The sequence below is a fragment of the Hordeum vulgare genome, chromosome 6H, assembly GCF_904849725.1.
Source record: "Hordeum vulgare subsp. vulgare chromosome 6H, MorexV3_pseudomolecules_assembly, whole genome shotgun sequence".
Classification (NCBI taxonomy): domain Eukaryota; kingdom Viridiplantae; phylum Streptophyta; class Magnoliopsida; order Poales; family Poaceae; genus Hordeum; species Hordeum vulgare.
The window spans coordinates 101,579,104-101,602,465 of record NC_058523.1 but is presented as its reverse complement, the minus strand read 5'-3'; the positions used below and the strand labels follow the sequence as shown (position 1 = coordinate 101,602,465).

The 23,362-nt window shown below is 45.0% G+C and overlaps 1 protein-coding gene across 1 annotated transcript in view; it reads right to left on the bottom strand.

The window, feature by feature from the left end:
• LOC123405164 (probable aldo-keto reductase 2) overlaps nucleotides 1-23,362 on the bottom strand; it is a 50,892-nt gene that overhangs the window by 403 nt on the left and 27,127 nt on the right. Inside the window, exons 4-6 of the mRNA XM_045098961.1 lie at nucleotides 551-654; nucleotides 243-415; nucleotides 19-121 (exon numbers count right to left, since the gene is read on the bottom strand). Of these exons, the coding sequence (XP_044954896.1) occupies nucleotides 19-121; nucleotides 243-415; nucleotides 551-654 (380 nt within the window). The remainder of the gene's footprint in view (nucleotides 1-18; nucleotides 122-242; nucleotides 416-550; nucleotides 655-23,362) is intronic.

Below are 23,362 nucleotides of genomic sequence, written 5' to 3'. Positions count from 1 at the left end.
AAGGTGAAAATGCATTACCTTGCGGATATCGCGGTCGGAGAGATTATCTGCCGACTTTGCTCCTGAGCCGAAGAATCCCCTGCCAAGGGGGCTGTATGCAACTATGCCGATGCCAAGCTCCCTGTAGAACGAACCAACATATAAATGTGTTGGCAATTGCAGGATAATTAAGAACTAAGAAGAGAACAATACGATAAAATGCAGTATCCAGTATGCCTGAATTGAAATGAAATGGTTTGGACCTGCAGGTAGGGATAATCTCCTCTTCAGAGTCTCTGGTCCAGAGCGACCACTCGAGCTGCACGGCGGTGATGGGATGGACGGCGTGGGCTCTTCTAATGGTGGAAGCGGAGGCCTTCGACAGGCCGACGTACTTTATCTTCCCCTCCTCCACCAGCTTCTTCAGCTCGCCCATCTACTGGCACAACAAAACAAACAGCTGGTCAGCTGTGAAAATAGGCCAATTTGATACGGCAATGCAAGTAACTGATGAACAATTGTTGTGTGTGATGATCAACGTCATCTACCTGGGTTCTGGAACAAGGCTGACCGTGATCTCGATGGGCAGACGGGTGTCGATGCGGTGCTGGTAGTAGAGATCGATGCAGTCGACTCCAAGGCGCCGAAGGCTGGCCTCGCACGCGGGGCGAATAGCTCCCATGCGACGTCGTTGAGTTGTATTTGATAGATCCCTTGGATCGTCAAGGCTAGATGTGTTCGGTGAGAGTGGTAGATTATTACCTTGTAGTGTACTCGATGAGCTCCCTCCGGTGACCATCGTGAGGTGGTGACGACGGTGGGAAGGAGAGAGAGAGGTGGTAGCGGTGGCGGTGAACTTCCCATCGCTTCAGTGCTACCCTCTAGATCGGATTAGGGTTAGGAATGGGGAACCAGTGGCGGTGGCGAACCTCGTAACTTGTGCCATGGTCCGCACCTCCTCTATATAGCACTGCGCGACACGGGTCCACCAGCCTTGCTTGGGCTGGACGCCCCTGATCAGGGCGTGGGTCAAGGTTCCAATGGGTCGTTGGGCCCATTGAACGAGAGATCAATCTAACATTCTCCTCCTTGATCTCATCATATACTTTTAACTTTTACTCGTTTCGTAACAGATCAATACATAGGGCATGTTTCATCGTCATAACTCAATAGCCGATAGAATCAGACAGCCACAATGTACCTCTCTATTTTGAAACAAATTCTTTAACCTTGGGCCCTTTATTGTACGGAAATTTTAGACTATACCATAAAACCCATGTCGACTGTGTGTTCTCCGAACACACTGGGCGATAAGCCTTTAATAAGTAGATCTGCAAACACTTGTCTGTTGCTTTTATGCTTCAAGCATTTCTCCATAATTCCGGACTTTCTCCTTCACAACACATAACTCTTTGTCAGTGTGTTTGGCATCAACACTTGACTCGTTGTGCTAGGAGCGAAAAAACTTTAAATGGTTATCGTTGTTGTCAACCATTATCAACTCCGGGTACAGGTAGCCTTAACCATTTTGCGTGTCCCTCGGCCTCATATCAAGCTATAACACATCATTGCATCACATTGATGACAACCGTTTCACTCATTTGGAGATTTTCCACACAAAACTCCGAGTATGAAAGTTAGCGACAATTGTGGATTTCGCTATACATTTCACAAGTCCTCCCTTTGTACTCACAACCTTTTGAGAGCACTTATTTCTTTCAGCATGAGGCCGATATCTTTGACTCCATTCCATTGATTTATATATGGACTGGACATTGCCAAAACAACCCGGATATATACGTGAACTGTGTCAGGGTAATATATTGAGCTTCCAACAGCTGAAGCATATGGTACCATATCCGTTTACATTCTTTTCTTGTCAACTTTTGGAACACCATAGTTTCCAGTTCCATTACCCTTGACTATTAGAACAGGCGTAGGTTTTCTCGTGTGCATACTTTAGAGATCTTTCTTAGTATGTTCATGCGACATTCCTAATACCCTTTTTATTCTTTTGAACTTTGAGGACAAGAACTTCTTCTCTCCTCCTGCAGTAGACTGACATCACCACTTGCAAGTAGGACGTCATCCACATGCACAGGAATTGGGAAACGAATTTCCCATTCTATAACTTTGCATGAATACAATTGTTCTCTCATTTTATTTACACAAAAATCTTTCGATTTAAGTCATGTTTTACACCTTTACATATTTCCTTTGGAGTCACATTTGCCTTGTAGACCCTTCATAAAGTCCATGTTAGTGAAATTCAAATGGTGGAATTTCACTAACATAGACTTTATAGTAATCACAAGTATCTGATTTTCACATTCCTAGAGACCATCAAAATCTCAGGTACTGGCACTCCTTTCATATGGGGTTGTCGTTGCTCTGTCATTGCCAAGAGGCAAATTAATTCTATAGTCACCCATTTCCAAAAGGCAATAGGTTTTACAGGGACCTGCATCACAAGATCCCTTGTAGAGCTAACAACAGGTGTTGTATAGGTCATACAACATACTCCCCCAGATTACTCCATCTTCACCAAAGAAATGGCGTATCTTTAAACTTTCTTCTTTATGGTACTTGAAGCACCATTGTTGTATTCCTTAGTCTGCTTTCAGTACTATAAAAGATCCGAAAATACAACTGTTTCTTTACTTTAGGGGTATCATAATGACGGTGTTATAATGACTGTCGTACTCCCCTTGACAATCACAGTCTTCATTAATGAATCACTTTAGATGCATAATGTGCATCACATCATCTAAAGTACAGAGGAGTCATGAAATACACTACAATGTATTTCATATCTCTTTCTTCCCCTCGAAATGTGGCAAGAACTTTTCTGCCACAATTTCGAAACCCATTTATAACTCTTGTGAATTGAGGAAATTTTGATTATCTAGTTCATTCATCTTATCACTTCATACAAAATGAAGTTATATGTTAACTAGTATGGGAGTACTTTTCCTCATTTCATTTCAGAAACTCAATAGAATTCTTTATAATTGTCACTTTTGCAAGTCACACTTGCATATCATTCTTGTCTTTAGGTTCGTCTGTTACTTTTATCCTCTTTGGATTATTGATTGCTTAATGACCGTTACATATAAGGTGTACGGTCGATACTAGGAAAGCTTAATAGCTACTCCATACTTTTCTCCCATAGTGGGACACATTAACAGCAAATGAGTCATCATAGCTATCTCCTGTCATACTAGATAAGCCCTTTTCGAAAATTTCTCCCGCTATACACGGATTGTTGACATAATACAATGTCAACTTTACCCAGTTACGCAGGTATTTTCACAGACTCTTCCCGCCATGCGGGTAATTCCCTGTAAGGGACATAAATGCCATAATTGGCTCTTTTGACTGCATATTCGATCATCAAATTCAGAAATAAATCTGAATTATCTTTGACACACATGCTTGATCCGACGTTGGTCAAATTAAACATGCATGTTGCTTGTTTCATCTCAATCATGTTGACTGAAAAAGGAGACTTCTTCATAGAGAGTACATGAAAGACATTCGTTAACCAAGACTCTCAATGATGTATCTCTTTTCTTTTCTTGAATTAATATCCAAGAGATCTTTTCTTGTGAAGCCATTCTTTAGAGAGAATATATTCCCTCAAGTTATGACCTTTCTTTCTCATCTTTCGGGTCACTAGTACCCAACCATTCGCTTTCATGAATGAAAGCATGAAAAAAAACTTTTAGTCTGGGAGAGCTTAGCCAATAAACAAAACAATAATGAGCATAAAAATAACCCTACGTTGGTCTGGTTAAAATTATGCACATTAAACCTTTTAGAACTTTCTTGTATATTCTAAATCACTGTTGTGGCAGAATTAGAATAAAACATCATCCTTCTACATTAATTCCATATCACCGTTGGGCAGAAATGGAAATAATGCATATAACTCATAAACTATGTGATGATAGAATTTCTATTGAACAACTTTACTAAGAAATAATAATCATCATCAACCATATTACATCAGAAAAAGAAATATACATTTCTCTGTCCGTGCTCTAAAAATTGATCACTTTGATACAAAATTTATCAGAGATTTAAGCTTTGAACATAAGATGACTCATACAATTACAGTATTGTTATCATCAACGTTGGTGAGAAAACAACAATACCATATTTTAACTTTAAAACAAACATCTTTCTATTGTCATAGCGGAAACTGTTTGAATCTTATTTCACCCACAGGGAAAAAACATTGCTAAGAACAGTTCTTCCAATTAAATTTTCCCGTTGGTTCCAATTTAATTGGAGGATTAAACTTTTACTTCGCAGCGGAAAAACGTGAATATAAAGCTCATGCACCTTTACAGAAAATTATTCTATTAAAATTAAAAATTCATGAACTTTTATAATCCCTTTTATTAAATCCATGAACTTTTATTTTTCTGAAAATCTTCCTTTATTTTCAGAACCATTTATTTTTCTTTTTAGGAAAAATAACATTGTTCATGTTACAAACTCTTTACAGAAAAAAGAATATTCTGTCACTTAATAAAATTCATGAACTTTATAAATACTTCTATAAATGCCATGAACTTTTATTTTTCTGAAAAAAATATTATATTTTCAAAAACTTTTATTTTTCTTTGCAGAAAAATAATGTCACTATTGTTTCTATATTTACAGAAACTTTGAACATTTTCTTTTCTATTTTCTAAACATATTTTGGTAGGAAAAAAATGCATAGAAAACCATTTTAAATCTGCCTATAATAGACAGAAATAATAATTCCTTAAAATAAAGGAAAATGGCCAGCATGGGCCGACCCGTGGCCTAATCTGGGCCGGTTCCCTTCGGCCTGGCGCATGACGTGCCTGGCGAGGCTCTTCCTGCAGCCGCCTGAGGCATGCCTCGGCCAGGGCCTTTACTTTTGGCCCAGTCCAGAGCTCAGAGGCTCTAGGGTTTTGATCTCCACCGTCCGTGGAGATCCGACGGCCATCCGCGCATGTCGCTTGGACAAAAAGGGTGAGTCGGGTGGGGGAAACCCTATCCCTCATTTCCCCTTGCCGCGCCGTTCTACTCTTCTCGTCCTCGAGCTGCTCGAGAGCAGAGGCTCTCTTGCGCGCTCCTAGCCGTTTCGGCCACCGGCGAGGCCAAGCCACCGCGCCGCGCGCGCAGCTGTAGCCACCCTTCGCTGGTGCTCTTTCCCCTCGCTTCTCTCGGCTCTTTCCCGTGGTGGCCGAGCCTCCCTCGTGCGGCGGCTCTCCTGCCCCGCTGAGGAGCTCCGCGTCAGCTGTCTCTTGCGCTCTCCCTAGCGCGGCGTCTTCTTTGAGTCACGGCTACCGCCGGCTCCTGCCTTCTCCTGCCAGGCCACCACACCACGGTGATGCACCAGGGCAGCAGCAGCGCACCGCGCCTCTCTTCGGCCGCGCAGCTCTCGGCCCTCCCTCGCGCGGCGGCTACCTTGCCCCGCCGAGGAGGGCTCAGATCTGGCCGCCGACAGCGGCGACCGAAAGGTCCCGTGCCGCGTGCGCCTTGCTGCAGCTTCCTTTCCCCGTTTCTTTTTCTTTTTTCCAACTCCATTCCCACAGAGAGAAAGAGAGAGACATGGTATGCACAGTGGCACCTCCTCTGCCCATTTTGCCGGCGAGTGCGAGCACCTCGAAGGTGAACGCATTGCTGTCAAAATGGTGGGGTGGTGGTGCCCTTTGCCCACTGGAGGGAGCATAACTGTGGCCTTTGCGCTGTTTCACCTTTTGCGCCGTTGCACCTTTTGCGCCGTTGCCTCCCCTTCACCGATGGCGCGGTTCCCTTACCGGAAGTGCGCCGCCGTCGAACGACGTGGTCGCGGTGCATGTACTTTGCCCCCGGAGGGGTGGCTTTTCTTTGCTTGGCATGTTCCCCTTCTTCTTAGCCTTTTTTTGTATGCCTTTTGGATCTCATAGGATCCGATCTTTGCCTCCGAGGAGGTAGGTTCTTCTTCCCCACACCTCGGCATGCCGATTCATGTGGGGATCGAGAGGAACAGGCGCGGCCTTGCGGCGGCGCTTCTTTGCCGGAGAGAACTCCGGTGAAGCTTTCTTTTCTTTGATCTTTGCCCTTCTCGGGTTCATATCGGGGAGAGGAAATCTTTACTTGTACATTCTTCATCCAAAACATATCAAAAGCCTCGTGGCTCATGATACCATTGATAGATCCCTTGGATTGTCAAGGCTAGATGTGTTCGGTGAGAGTGGTAGATTATTACCTTGTAGTGTACTCGATGAGCTCCCTCCGGTGACCATCGTGAGGTGGTGACGACGGCGGGAAGGAGAGAGAGAGAGGTGGTAGCGGCGGCGGTGGACTTCCTATCGCTTTAGTGCAACCCTCTAGATCGGATTAGGGTTAGGAGTGGGTAACCAGTGGCGATGGCGAACCACGTAACTTGTGCCATGGTCCCACCTCCTCTATATAGCACTGCGTGACAGGGGCCCACCAGCCTTGCTTGGGCTGGACGCCCCCGATCAGGGCGTGGGTCAAAGTTCCAATGGGCGCTTGGGCCCATCGAACGAGAGATCAATCTAACAGTATTATCTCTCATGCGACGTCGTTGGTTGTAATGGCTCTCATGCGACATATCCCAGCGCAGAAATAGCTGCCGTGCGACACTGCTGCCTAATCCAAAGACACATGTTTAAAACTCGAATCAGGTGAGCCCCTACGTAACAAAGCGAGACCCACAGCGTGGGACCCACTAACTTATCCAGCTCAGCATTGGTAGAAGAGAGGACACCGAGCCGTGCAACACCCGAGCCCTACCGCGACCTTCCCATCCTCGCCCCGCTCCCCGACGGGCACCGTTGTTGTTCTTCTTCTCCGACGATGACGGGTGCGCAGCAACGCCGTTCCGGGCCGCGACCTAGCAATTTCGAGCTCCGCTTCAGCCTCCCGCCGCTCATGGCCGCGCTATGGCACAGTGCCCATGACAAGGTGCCCTGCATGCCCACGTACCGCACCCCTGAAGCGGCTAGTCACAACGACCGACAAAAATGGCAACCTTTGGCGGGAATTCGTGAAATGCGAGAGCAAACAAGAGCAGGGTAAGGTGAGATTTTACTTCTCAATATGTCAATTTTGGTTTTTGTCCCCCAATTTCATATTTTGCATCGGATTTGGGATTTAGGGTTCATCTTTCCGATTTGAGAAATTGAAGCAATGCGCCCATTTTGAGTGGCTAGATGAGTACATAGAGCGGAATCAACTAGGGTGCATCACGGGAGCTCGATTTACCGTTGGAGGCGGAGAAGTTAGGATCGGGCCCGTGTGGATCTGGCAATTCCATTGGTGCTACTGTGGGGGATGCAGCAGGGACGGCAAAGCTGAAGAAGCTCAACAAGCAGATGAAGAAACTAATCGAATTGAAGAAGCAGGGCAATTTGATGGCCGGAATTTTTTATGTTTGTGTAATTGCTCTCGCATTTGTTTATTTGATGATAATTAGTCGTTAGTGAATAGATTGGGCATCATCTGCAATCGTAATGATATGGATGTTTGAATAAAACCGTTGCGCTGTACGAATTCGGCATGTCTTCTCCACTTTGTTTTACAGTTCTGCAGTTTGTCGTCAGTTTCAGTTTCGATGGTAGAGGGAGAAAAGGAAAAAAAAAGGGTTTGTCGACAGTTTCCCGAAAAGGCCAGGCCCATATAGAAGGTAGGCAGGGCCGATTAGAACATATCCAGGCCCGTTGATAAAAAAGGTGTAGCTAGTGCAAAAAAAAGTGCACAAGGCCAAATAGAACATATCCAGGCCCATATACTGCCGCTTGTTTCGTCAAACTCAGCCTTCATATAAAAAAGATTTGGTCAAAGTCAAACTTCATAAATTTTGACTAAATTTATAGAACAAAATATAAACATTTATTATATGAAACCAATATTAGTAGATGCATAATGATATTAATTTTGATAGCATATAGGTTTAGTATTATAGATGTTTATATCATTTGATATATATTTCGTCAAACTCAGCCTTCACGTAGGTTTACGTAGGTCATGTACGTAGGTGTAGCAAAGCCCTTATTTGCTCTATAACATGTGGTCAAAGTTAGCCTCGAAAAACGCATTTGGGGAGTAGGTTGTTATGGTGTTTTCAAAGTTTGTGCTATGGTGTTTTCAAAGTTTGTGCTATGGTATCTTGTTCCGAGCAGTTATGTGTCATTTTTATCGGGAAAAATGTTCTTCCACCTACACGAACTTTTTAGATATTAGTCTTCCTTTTTCTTTTTACATCTTTGAATCCTGGTGTGTTGGTTAGTACCGAAGCCCGAGGGAGGAGTCATGGAGGTTTTTGTATACATGCAATAACGCACTAGAGACTGTGCTTGCTGCTTGTTTGGAGGGCATTGCGCTCACTCTGGAGTGGAGTGAGGCTCCGTTTATCCTTGAGACGGACTGCGGAATACACCATATGGTGGACTATAACATCCACCCTAGCGAGATACATGCTAACTCCTTGTGTATCACATCACCTGTGCACTACACCATGCACGTTAGCCTCATGTAGAGACATGGCCTCATTGAAAATACATATTACGTTGCATAATTTTTTTGAAACATTTTGCCACACCTTGCCACACTTTTCCACAACTTACCTTAGGCAAGTTTGACCAAGTTAGGTGGGTGTTTGGTTCTAGCCACACCTAAGGTAAGCATTTTTAATGAGTACTAAATCCCACATGTCATAGACACAAAAAGTGTGGCAAGATTCCCTTAGGCAAGCCAATGTGTGGCTAACAATTTGAGCAACTCAAGTAAGGAAAGTGTGGCAAAAATAATGTGGTAAGATATGGCAAAGATAGTCACAATCCAAACAGCCCCTAATATAGTGCATAATGTATAAAACATAAAACATATAATGCATAAAACTAGATAGAAATATTACTATAAAGGGGCATCGGGTACGGGGTACCCTAGTAGCATACAACGGGCATACACCATATAGAAATACTAGATAAAAATATAAAAAGACGGGCACACACGCCCCAACTACTAGATAAAAATATAAAAAGACTCCTCGGCCAGCAGCCCGCAGAAGACTCCTTGGCCCCTCCTTCGCCGGCGCCCCTCACTCGCCGTTCTCCGGGGCCGGCATCTGGTAGGGGAGGGTGTGCATGCCGTTGGGCTCAGGGAAGATGTGGTGGAAGTTTGTGAAGATGTTGTAGGTGGTGAACACGATGAACTCGCATCCACACCAAAACACCTGGCCGAGGAGGTGGTTGCTACGGCGCCAGAAGTCCCCAGCAACGGCGCCAGAAATTCTTCTGTTGCCTCTTGAGCTTGCGTTGGTTTTCCCTTGAAGAGGAAAGGGTGATGCAGCACAGGAGCAGTAAGTATTTTCCTCAGTTTGAGAACCAAGGTATCAATCCAGTAGGAGAATCAAGCCAAGTGTCCAGAGTACCTGCGCAAACACAACGAGCTTGCTGTTGGAAATATGCCCTAGAGGCAATAATAAAATGGTTATTATCATATTTCCTTGTTGATGATAATCGTCTATCGTTCATGCTATAATTGTATTAACAGGAAACACTAATACATGTGTGAATGAATAGATCACAATGTGTCCCTAGCAAGCCTCTAGTTAGCTAGCTCGTTAGTCAATAGATGATCATGGTTTCCTGATCATAGACATTGGATGTCATTGATAACGGGATCACATCATTGGGAGAATGATGTGGTGGACAAGACCCAATCCTAAGCCTAGCACTAGATCGTATTGTTCGTATGCTAATGCTTTTCTAATGTCAAGTATCTTTTCCTTCGACCGTGAGATTGTGCAACTCCCGGATACCGTAGGAGTGCTTTGGGTGTATCAAACGTCACAACGTAACTGGGTGACTATAAAGGTGCACTACGGGTACCTCCAAAAGTGTCTGTTGGGTTGGCACGAATCGAGATCGGGATTTGTCACTCCTTGTGACGGAGAGGTATCTCTGGGCCCACTCGGTAGAACATCATCATGAGCTCAATGTGACTAAGGAGTTAGTCACACGATGACGTGCTACGGAACGAGTAAAGAGACTTACCGGTAACGAGATTAAACAAGGTATAGGTATACCGACGATCGAATCTCGGGCAAGTTCTATACCGACAGACAAAGGGAATCGTATACGGGATTGATTGAATCCTTGACATCGTGGTTCATCCGATGAGATCATCGTGGAGCTAGTGGGAGCCACCATGGGTATCCAGACCCCGCTGATGGTTATTGGCCAGAGAGGTGTCTCGGTCATGTCTGCCTGTCTCCCGAACCCGTAGGGTCTACACACTTAAGGTTCGACGACGCTAGGGTTATAGGGAATTGTTATACGAGATTACCGAAAGTTGTTCGGAGTCCCGGATGAGATCCCGGACGTCACGAGGAGCTCCGGAATGGTCCGGAGGTAAAGATTGATATATAGGACGTATGGTTTCGGACACCGGAAGTGTTTCGGGCATCACCGGTAACGTACCGGGACCACCGGGACCACCGGAGGTGGTCCCGGGGGACCACCGAAGGGGGTCTGCGACCCCAAGGGGTAAGATGGGCTAAGTGGGGGTGGGAACCAGCCCCTAGTTGGGCTGGTGCGCCTCCCCAATCAGCCCATGGCGCAGGGGAAAGAAAAAGAGGGGGGGGAACCCTAACTTAGGTGGGCCTTAGGCCCACCAGAGGGGTGCGCCACCCCCTCCTCCCCATCTGGCCGCCACTTTCCCCATCTAGGAGGGCTACCGCACCCCCTAGGGGGGGAACCCTAGGGGTGGCACCCCCTCTCCCCTTCCCCTATATATAGTGGGCACTTTTGGCCTTTGGAGGACACAGTTTTCCCTCTCCCTCGGCGCAACCCTGCACTTCTTCCTCCTCCTCTCTGCCGGCGCTTGGCGAAGCCCTGCCGGGAGACCTCGTCTCTCCACCAACACCACGCCGTCGTGTTGCTGGTCTTCTTCCCCAACCTCTCCCTCCTCCTTGCTGGATCAAGGTGCGGGAGATGTCACCGGGCTGCACGTGTGTTGAACGCGGAGGTGCCGTTGTTCGGCACTAGATCGGAATCGCTGCGAGTACGACTCCATCAACCGCGTTCTAGCAATGCTTCCTCTTAGCGATCTTCAAAGGTACGAAGATGCTCTTACCCCTCTCTCGTTGCTGGTCTCTCCATAGGAAGATCTGAACATGCGTAGGAAATTTTTTGAATTTATGCTACGTCACCCAACAGTGGCATCCGAGCCAGGTTTTCTATGCGTAGATTCTATGCACGAGTAGAACACAAAAGTTGTGGGCGATGGTTTGTCAATTTGCTTGCCGTTACTAGTCGTATTCTTTTCCGGCGGTATTGTGGGATGAAGCGGCCCGGACCGACCTTACACGTACGCTTACGTGAGACTGGTTCCACCGACAAACATGCACATCGTGCATAAAGGTGGCTAGCGGGTGTCTGTCTCTCCTACTCTAGTCGGATTGGATTTGATGAAAAGGGTCCTTATGAAGGGTAAATAGCTTTGGCATATCATCGTTGTGGCTGTCACGTAGGTAAGAAGGCGTTCTTGCTAGAAACCCAAATCAGCCACGTAAAACTTGCAACAACAATTAGAGGACGTCTAACTTGTTTTTGCAGGGTTTGACATGTGATGTGATATGGCCAAAGTTGTGATGTTGCATGTATGATGTATGAGATGATCATGTTATTGTAATAGGTTTCACGACTTGCATGTCGATGAGTATGACAACCGGCAGGAGCCATAGGAGTTGTCTTAATTTATTGTATGAGATGCAACGCCATGTGCTTGCTACTTTTACTTCATTGCTAACGGTTAGCCATAGTAGTAGTGATAGTAGTAGTTGGCGTGACGACTTCACGGAGACATGATGATGGAGATCATGGTGTCACGCCGGTGACGATGATGATCATGCGATGCCTGAAGATGGAGATCGAATGAGCAAGGATGATAATGGCCATATCATGTCACTATATGATTGCATTGTGATGTTTATCATGTTTTACATCTTATTGCTTAAAACGACGGTAGCATAATAAGATGATCCCTCCTAAAACTTCGAGAACGTATTCCCCTAAGTGTGCACCGTTGCGAAGGTTCGTTGTCTCGAAGCACCACGTGATGATCGGGTGTGATAGATTCTAACGTTCGCATACAACGGGTGTAAGCCAGATTTACACACGCAAAACACTTAGGTTGACTCGACGAGCTTAGCATGTGCAGACATGACCTCGAATACAAGAGACCGAAAGGTCGAACATGAGTCGTATGGTTGAATACGATCAGCATGAAGTTGCTCACCATGGTGACTAGTCCGTCTCACGTGATGATCAGACACGGGTTAGTCAACATGGATCATGTATCACTTAGATGACTAGAGGGATGTCGATTTAAGTGGGAGTTCATACTTAATTTGATTAAATGAGCTTAATTGTCATGAACTTAGTCTAAAAGTTGTCTTTATAAATATTGTAGATGTCCAACGTCAACCTCAACTTCAACGCATTCCTAGAGAAAAACAAGCTGAAAGATGATGGTAGCAACTATGCTGACTGGGTTCGCAACCTGAAGCTCATCCTTGAAGCAAGTAAAAAGGCTTATGTCCTTAATGCGCCGCTAGGTGACCCTCCCGCTCCCGCAGCAGCCCAGGACATTCTAAACGTCTGGCAAGCGCGGAGTGATGACTACTCTCTGGTCAGGTGTGGCATGTTATACAGTTTAGAAACGGGGCTCCAAAGACGTTTTGAGCAACACGGGGCATATGAGATGTTCCAAGAGCTGAAGCTAGTTTTTCAAGCTCATGCCCGTGTCGAGAGATATGAAGTCTCCGACAAATTCTTCAGCTGTAAGATGGAGGAGAACAGTTCTGTCAGTGAGCACATACTCAAAATGTCTGGGTTACACGGTCGTCTGACTTCACTTGGAGTCGAACTTCCGGATGATGCTATCATTGACAGAATCCTCCAGTCTCTCCCACCAAGCTACAAAGGCTTTGTGCTTAACTACAACATGCAAGGGATGGAGAGAACCATTCCCGAGTTGTACTCGATGCTCAAGTCTGCAGAAGTAGAAATCAAGAAGGAGCATCAAGTGTTGATGGTCAACAAGACCACTAGTTTCAAGAAAGCCAGGGGTAAGAAGAACTTCAAGAAAGACGGCAAAGCTGTTGCCGCGCCCGGTAAACCAGATGCCGGAAAGAAGAAAAAGAACGGACCCAAGCCCGAGACTGAGTGCTTCTACTGCAAGGGAAAAGGTCACTGGAAGCGGAACTGCCCCAAATACTTAGCGGACAAGAAGGCCGGCAACGTTAAAGGTATATATGATATACATGTTATTGATGTGTACCTTACCAGCGCTCGTAGTAGCTCCTGGGTATTTGATACCGGTGCTGTTGCTCACATTTGCAACTCAAAGCAGGAACTACGGAATAAGCGGAGACTGGCCAAGGACGAGGTGACGATGCGCGTCGGGAATGGTTCAAAGGTCGATGTGATCGCCGTCGGCACGCTACCTCTACATCTACCGTCGGGATTAGTTTTAAACCTTAATAATTGTTATTTGGTACCAGCTTTAAGCATGAACATTGTATCAGGGTCTTGCTTAATGCGAGACGGCTACTCATTTAAGTCAGAGAATAATGGTTGTTCTATTTATATGAGTGATATGTTTTATGGTCATGCTCCGCTGGTGAATGGTTTATTCTTGATGAATCTCGATCGTGATGTTACACATATTCATAGTGTGAGTACCAAAAGATGCAAAGTTGATAATGATAGTCCCACATACTTGTGGCACTGCCGCCTTGGTCATATCGGCGTTAAGCGCATGAAGAAGCTCCATACTGATGGACTGCTAGAGTCTCTTGACTTTGAATCATTTGACACATGCGAACCGTGCCTCATGGGCAAGATGACTAAGACTCCATTCTCAGGAATAATGGAGAGAGCCTCCGACTTATTGGAAATAATACATACTGATGTGTGTGGTCCAATGAACGTTGAAGCTCGCGGTGGTTACCGTTATGTTCTCACTCTCACCGATGATTTGAGTAGGTATGGGTATATCTACTTGATGAAGCTCAAATCTGAGACGTTTGAAAAGTTCAAGGAATTTCAGAGTGAGGTTGAGAATCAACGTGACAGAAAAATAAAATGTCTACGATCTGATCGTGGAGGAGAATATTTGAGTCACGAGTTTGGCACACACCTAAGAAAGTGTGGAATCGTTTCACAACTAACGCCGCCTGGCACACCGCAGCGCAACGGAGTGTCTGAACGTTGTAATCGCACCTTATTAGATATGGTACGATCTATGATGTCTCTCACCGACTTGCCACTATCATTTTGGGGATACGCATTAGAAACTGCAGCATTCACTTTAAATAGGGCACCGTCTAAATCCGTTGAGACGACACCGTATGAACTATGGTTTGGCAAGAAACCTAAGTTGTCGTTTCTTAAAGTTTGGGGCTGCGATGCTTATGTGAAGAAACTTCAACCAGAAAAGCTCGAACCCAAAGCGGAGAAATGCGTATTCATAGGATACCCTAAGGAAACTATTGGGTATACCTTCTATCTTAGATCCGAAGGTAAAACCTTTGTTGCCAAGAACGGATCCTTTCTAGAGAAAGAGTTTCTCTCGAAAGAAGTAAGTGGGAGGAAGGTAGAACTTGATGAGGTAATTACACCCCCTCTCGAACAGGAAAGTAGCGCAATGCAAGAAGTTGTTCCTGTGATGCCTATACCAACTGAAGAGGAAGTTAATGATGATGATCATGAAGCTTCGGATCAAGTTACTACTAAACCACGAAGGTCCACAAGGGTACGCTCCGCACCAGAGTGGTACGGCAACCCTGTGATGGAAATCATGTTGTTAGACAACGGTGAACCTTCGAACTATGAAGAAGCGATGGCGGGCCCGGATTCCAACAAATGGCTTGAGGCCATGAAATCCGAGATAGGATCCATGTATGAGAACAAAGTATGGACTTTGGTGGACTTGCCCGATGACCGGCGAGCCATAGAAAATAAATGGATCTTCAAGAAGAAGACTGATGCAAACGGTAATGTAACCGTTTACAAAGCTCGACTTGTCGCAAAGGGTTTTCGACAAATTCAAGGAGTTGACTACGAAGAGACTTTCTCTCCCGTAGCGAAGCTGAAATCAGTCCGAATCATGTTAGCAATTGCCGCCTTTTATGATTATGAAATTTGGCAAATGGACGTCAAAACAGCATTCCTTAACGGGAATCTTAAGGAAGAGTTGTATATGATGCAACCAGAAGGTTTTGTCGATCCTAAAGGTGCTAACAAAGTATGCAAGCTCCAGCGCTCCATCTATGTGCTGGTGCAAGCATCTCGGAGTTGGAACATTCGCTTTAATGAGGTGATTAAAGCGTTTGGGTTCATACAGGTTTACGGAGAAGCCTGTCTGTACAAGAAAGTGAGTGGGAGCTCTGTAGCTTTCCTCGTACTATATGTGGATGACATATTATTGATGGGGAATGATATAGAGATGTTGGAGAGCATAAAGGCCTATTTGAACAAGAGTTTTTCAATGAAGGACCTTGGAGAAGCTGCATACATATTAGGCATCAAGATCTATAGAGATAGATCGAGACGCCTCATAGGTCTTTCGCAAAGTACATACCTTGACAAGATATTGAAGAAATTCAATATGGAAAACTCAAAGAAAGGGTTCTTGCCAGTTTTGCAAGGTATGAGATTGAGTAAGACTCAGTCGCCGACCACGGCAGCAGATAGAGAGAAGATGAGTTCTGTCCCCTACGCTTCAGCCGTGGGCTCTCTAATGTATGCCATGCTGTGTACCAGACCTGATATAAACCTTGCGATAAGCTTGGTAGGGAGGTACCAAAGTAATCCCGGTGCGGAACACTGGACAGCGGTCAAGAATATCCATAAGTACCTGAAAAGGACTAAGGAAATGTTTCTCGTTTATGGAGGTGACGAAGAGCTCGTCGTAAAGGGTTACGTCGATGCTAGCTTCGACACAGATCCGGATGACTCTAAGTCACAAACCGGATACGTATATGTGTTGAATGGTGGGGCAGTGAGCTGGTGCAGCAGCAAGCAAGAAGTCGTGGCAGCATCTACATGTGAAGCGGAGTACATAGCTGCTTCAGAAGCGGCTCATGAAGGAATTTGGATGAAGGAGCTCATCACCGACCTTGGAGTGGTTCCAAGCGCGTCGGGTCCTATGACACTCTTCTGTGATAACACTGGAGCCATTGCCATAGCCAAAGAGCCCAGGTTTCACCGGAAGACGAAGCACATCAAGCGCCGCTACAACTCCATCCAGGACCATGTCCAAACTGGAGTGATAGATATTTGTAAAGTACACACGGATCTGAATATTGCAGACCCGTTGACTAAACCTCTTCCACGAGCAAAACATGATCAGCACCATAATGCTATGGGTGTTCGATACATCACAATGTAACTAGATTATTGTCTCTAGTGCAAGTGGGAGACTGTTGGAAATATGCCCTAGAGGCAATAATAAAATGGTTATTATCATATTTCCTTGTTCATGATAATCGTCTATCGTTCATGCTATAATTGTATTAACAGGAAACACTAATACATGTGTGAATGAATAGATCACAATGTGTCCCTAGCAAGCCTCTAGTTAGCTAGCTCGTTAGTCAATAGATGATCATGGTTTCCTGATCATAGACATTGGATGTCATTGATAACGGGATCACATCATTGGGAGAATGATGTGGTGGACAAGACCCAATCCTAAGCCTAGCACTAGATCGTATTGTTCGTATGCTAATGCTTTTCTAATGTCAAGTATCTTTTCCTTCGACCGTGAGATTGTGCAACTCCCGGATACCGTAGGAGTGCTTTGGGTGTATCAAACGTCACAACGTAACTGGGTGACTATAAAGGTGCACTACGGGTACCTCCGAAAGTGTCTGTTGGGTTGGCACGAATCGAGATCGGGATTTGTCACTCCGTGTGACGGAGAGGTATCTCTGGGCCCACTCGGTAGAACATCATCATGAGCTCAATGTGACTAAGGAGTTAGTCACACGATGACGTGCTACGGAACGAGTAAAGAGACTTACCGGTAACGAGATTAAACAAGGTATAGGTATACCGACGATCGAATCTCGGGCAAGTTCTATACCGACAGACAAAGGGAATCGTATACGGGATTGATTGAATCCTTGACATCGTGGTTCATCCGATGAGATCATCGTGGAGCTAGTGGGAGCCACCATGGGTATCCAGACCCTGCTGATGGTTATTGGCCAGAGAGGTGTCTCGGTCATGTCTGCCTGTCTCCCGAACCCGTAGGGTCTACACACTTAAGGTTCGACGACGCTAGGGTTATAGGGAATTGTTATACGAGATTACCGAAAGTTGTTCGGAGTCCCGGATGAGATCCCGGACGTCACGAGGAGCTCCGGAATGGTCCGGAGGTAAAGATTGATATATAGGACGGATGGTTTCGGACACCGGAAGTGTTTCGGGCATCACCGGTAACGTACCGGGACCACCGGGACCACCGGAGGTGGTCCCGGGGGACCACCGAAGGGGGGCTGCGACCCCAAGGGGTAAGATGGGCTAAGTGGGGGTGGGAACCAGCCCCTAGTTGGGCTGGTGCGCCTCCACAATCAGCCCATGGCGCAGGGGAAAGAAAAAGAGGGGGGGGAACCCTAACTTAGGTGGGCCTTAGGCCCACCAGAGGGGTGCGCCACCCCCTCCTCCCCATCTGGCCGCCACTTTCCCCATCTAGGAGGGCTGCTGCACCCCCTAGGGGGGGGAACCCTAGGGGTGGCACCCCCTCTCCCCTTCCCCTATATATAGTGGGCACTTTTGGCCTTTGGAGGACACAGTTTTCCCTCTCCCTCGGCGCAGCCCTGCACTTCTTCCTCCTCCTCTCTGCCGGCGCTTGGCGAAGCCCTGCCGGGAGACCTCGTCTCTCCACCAACACCACGCCGTCGTGTTGCTGGTCTTCTTCCCCAACCTCTCCCTCCTCCTTGCTGGATCAAGGTGCGGGAGACGTCACCGGGCTGCACGTGTGTTGAACGCGGAGGTGCCGTTGTTCGGCACTAGATCGGAATCGCTGCGAGTACGACTCCATCAACCGCGTTCTAGCAACGCTTCCGCTTAGCGATCTTCAAAGGTACGAAGATGCTCTTACCCCTCTCTCGTTGCTGGTCTCTCCATAGGAAGATCTGAACATGCGTAGGAAATTTTTTGAATTTATGCTACGTCACCCAACACTTGCACCCAACGCTATAAAGGGGTTGTCAATCCCTTCAAGATTGATTGCAAAGTGAGATATGAAGGCGGAAAGTGCAACGAAGTAAAAGTGTAAGGCTGAAAATATGGTGTGAAGTAGACCCGGGGGCCATAGTGTTCACTAGAGGCTTCTTTCAAAATAGCAAATATTACGGTGGGTGAACAAATTACTGTCGAGCAATTGATTGAACCGCGCAAAGTCATGACGATATCTAAGGCAATGATCATACATATAGGCATCACGTTCGAGACAAGTAGACCGATACTTTCTACATCTACTACTATTACTCCACACATCGACCGCTATCCAGCATGCATCTAGTGTATTGAGTTCATTACGAACAGAGTAACGCCTTAAGCAAGATGACATGATGTAGAGGGATAAACTCAAACCAATGATGTAACCCCTATATTTATACCCTTGATGGAAACAACATGATGCGTGCCTCGCTACCCCTTCTGTCACTGGGTGAGGTCACCGCACGGTATGAACCCAAAACCAAGCACTTCTCCCATTGCAAGAATCATAGATCAAGTTGGCCAAAGAAAAGCCACAACTCGAAGAGAATTACAAGGATATAAAATCATGCATATAAGAATAAGAAGAAACTCAAATAAGATTCATAGATAATCTGATCATAAATCCCCAATTAAACGGATCTCGACAAACACACTGCAAAAGAAGATTACATCAGATAGATCTCCATGAAGGTCATGGAGAACTTTGTATTGAAGATCCAAGAGAGAGAAGAAGCCATCTAGCTACTAGCTCTATGGTGAACTACTCACGCATCATCGGAGAGGTCATGGTGTTGATGAAGAAGCCCTCCGTATCCGAATCCCCCCTCCGGCAGGGCACCAGAACATGCCCCAGATGAGATCTTGCGGAGACAGAAGCTTGCGGCAGCGGAAAAGTATTTTCGTGGATCTCTCTCTCGCAGTTTTGGATTTTTCGGGAATTTATAGGCGGAAGAGGTAGGGCAGACGAGTCACAGGGGGCCTCTTGATAACCCATAAGTATATGGGATCAATTGTAGCCTTTCTCGATAAGTAAGAGTGTCGAACCCAACGAGGAGCTAAAGGTAGGACAAATATTCCCTCAAGTTCTATCGACCACTGATACAACTCTACGCACACTTTACGTTCGCTTTACCTAGAACAAGTATGAAACTAGAAGTAGTTTGTAGGAGTGAAAGGATAGGCTTGCAAGAAAGTAAAGAACACGTAAATAAAACTAGGGGCTGGTTAGATAAAGAAACAATTACGAGTGTCTAACGAGTGTGGAAAAGTGGTGGTAGGAGTTGCGGAATTGTCCCTAAGCAATTGACTACGTTACTAGATCGATAGCAAGTATCATGTGGGAGAGGCCTCTGCTAGCATGTCATCCCTTACTTGGAATTCTATGCACTTATGATTGGAACTATTAGCAAGCGTCCGCAACTACTAATGTTCATTAAGGTAAAACCCAACCATAGCAATAAGATATATTGGTCCCCTTCAATCCCATATGCATCAATTTCTATGCTAGGTTTGAAGCTTCTGTCACTCTAGCCTGCCAATACATAGTCCTATCAACATACAACTAACCCTATGGTGTGATCCACGCGCGTGATCATATGATGGGCACCAAAGGACAACAACATAACCACAAGCAAATTAAACCAATCATAGCAATTCATCAATCACCGATAGGACAACGATAATCTACTCATACATCATAGGATAGCAACACATCATTGGATAATAATATGTAGCGTAAAGCACCATGTTCAAGTAGAGGGTACAGCGGGTTGCGGGAGAGTGAACCGCTGAATATAGATGGGGGGAGATGATGGAGATGTTGGTGAAGATGAGGGAGGTGTTGGTGAGATCGCCGTCACACGATGATGTCCCGGGCGGCGTTCCGGCGCCGCCTGGGGAGAGGGGGAGAGAGCCCCTCTCCTTCTTCTTCTTCCTTGACCTCCTGCCTATATGGGAGAAGGGTTTCCCCTCTGGTCCATGGTATCCATGGCGGCGGAGGGGCGAGAGCCCCTCCGAGATTGGATCTTTCTCTCTGTGTCCTTCTGTTTCTGCGCTCCCAGATTCTGCGTTTCACCGTTTTTTAAATTCCTGGAGATCCCTAACTCCGATTGGGCTGAAATTTTAACACGATTTCTTCCGGATATTATCTTTCTTGCGGCGAAAGAAGGGCGCCAACCTCCTTAAGGAATGGCCACAAGCCTGCCTGCCGCGGGCCCACCCCTTGGCCGTGGCGACAGGGCTTGTGGGCACTCCGTGCATCGCCTCACGTTGATTCTTCTTCCCAAAAATCATAAATGCTCCAAAAAAATCCCAATCAGTTTTTATTATGTTTGGACTTCATTTGGTATGGATATTCTGCGAAACAAAAAACATGCAACAAACAGGAACTGGCACTGGGCATTGGATCAATATGTTAGTCCCAAAAATAGTATAAAAAGTTTTCAAAACTATATGAAAGTTGTAGAATATTGGCATGAAACAATCAAAAATTATAGATACGACGGAGACGTATCAGCATCCCCAAGCTTAATTCCTGCTCGTCCTCGAGTAGGTAAATGATAAAAAAGATAATTTTTGATGGGGAATGCTACCTAGCATAATCTTGATCATATAATCTAATCATGGCATGAATACTAAAACACGAGTGATTCGAAGGAATAGTCTATCATTTGACATAAAGACAATAATATTTCAAGCATACTAACAAAGCAATCATGTATTCTCAAAATATCATGGCCAAAGAAAGTTATCCCTACAAAATCATATAGTCTGGCTATGCTCCATCTTCCCCACACAACGTATTTAAATCATGCAGAACCCCGGTTTTAGCCAAGCAATTGTTTCATACTTTAGTGTTCTCAAGCTTTTTCAACTTTCACGCAATACATGAGCGTGAGCCATGGACATAGCACTATAGGTGGAATAGAATATGGTGGTTGTGGAGAAGACAAAAAGGAGGAGATAGTCTCACATCAACTAGGTGTATCAACGGGCTATGGAGATGCCCATCAACAGATATCAATGTGAGTGAGTAGGGATTGCCATGCAACGGATGCACTAGAGCTTATAAGTGTATGAAAGCTCACAAAATAAACTAGTGGGTGTGCATCCAACTTGCTTGCTCACGAAGACCTAGGGCAATTTTGAGGAAGCCCATCATTGGAATATACAAGCCAAGTTATATAATGAAAATTTCCCACTAGTATATGGAAGTGACAACATAGGAGACTCTCTGTCATGAAGATCATAGTGCTATTTGAAGCAAAAGTGTGGAAAGTGGATAGTAGCAATTGTCCCTTCTCTCTCATTTTTTTGTGGGCTCTTTGGCCTCTCTTTTTTTATATATATATATATTTATTTTGGTGGGCATCTTTGGCCTCTTTTTTGTAAATGGGCTTCGTTGGCTTCTTTTATTTCCTCACATGGGACAATGCTCTATTAATAATGATCATCACACTTACAACTCAATACTTAGAGCAATGATGACTCTATATGAAATGCCTTCGGTAGTGTACCGTGACAATGATCTAGCATAGCAATGACATCAAAAAAGGGACAAGCCATGGAAACATCATGCTAGCTATCTTACGATCATGCAATGGCAATATGGAAGTGGTGGCACATGTCATGAGACGAAACAGTGGTAGTTGCATGGCAATATATCTCGGAATGGCTATGAAAATGCCATAATAGGTAGGTATGGTGGCTGTTTTGAGGGAGGCTATATGGTGGGTGTAATGCACCGGCGAAAGTTGCACGGTACTAGAGAGGCTAGCAATGGTGGAAGGGTGAGAGTGCGTATAATCCATGGACTCAACATTAGTCATAAAGAACTCACATACTTATTGCAAAAGTCTATTAGTCATCGAAACAAGGTACTACACGCATGCTCCTAGGGGAAAGGTTGGTAGGAGTTAACCATCGCGCGATCCCGACCTCCACACAAAGGATGACAATCAATAAATAAATCATGCTCCGACTTCATCACATAATGGTTCACCATACGTGCATGCTATGGGAATCACAAATCTTAACACAAGTATTTCTAAAAATACACAATTACTCACTAGCATGACTCTAATATCACATATTCATGTCGCAAAACTGTTGCAAGGAATCAAACATATCATATTCAGTGATCTGCAAGTTTTATGTAGGATTTTATGACTAACCATGTGAATGGCCAACTCCTGTTAACTCTCTAAATAGGTATAAGTGAAGCATGAGAGTTTAATTCTTTCTACAAAAGATATGCCCCGCTCTAACAAATATAAGTGAAGCAAAAGAGCATTCTACAAATGGCGGTTTTCTATGTGTAGGGAAACAGGCAATCCAAACTTCAAAAGATATAAGTGAAGCACAAGAAGCATTCTATAAAGCCAACCAAGGAATATCTCATACCAGCATGGTGCATAAAAGAAAAAGGAAAAAAAACAAAAAAAACGCTCCAAGCATTTGCACATATCATGTGACGAATTAAAATATAGCTCCAAGTAAAATTACCGATAGATTGTAGACGAAAGAGGGGATGCCTTCCGGGGCATCCCCAAGCTTAGACGCTTGAGTCTTCCTTGAATATTACCTTGGGGTGCCTCGGGCATCCCCAAGCTTAGGCTCTTGCCTTTCCTTATTCCTTCATCCATCGTGCTCTCACCCAAAACTTGAAAACTTCAATCACACAAAACTCAACAAAACTTCGTGAGATCCGTTAGTATAATAAAATAAATCACCACTTCAAGTACTGTTGTGAACTCGTTTAAATTCATATTAGCATTATATCTACTGTAATCCAACTTCACCATGGTTCATACCCCCCAATACTACCCATAGATTCATCAAAATAAGAGAACAATGCATAGAAAACAGAATCTGTCAAAACCGAACAGTCTGTAGGAATCTGTATATCCCGTACATTTGTGATATCTCAAAACATCTGAAAAATTACGAACTTCTGGAAAATTTGCATATCAATCAGCAGCAAAAATAATCAACTCAAAATCTCTTCCAGAATAAAAATAAAAATTAATTTCGTGAGCAGAAAGTTTCTGTCTTTTCTCAGCGTGATCAAACAACTATCACCCAAACTAATCGTAAAG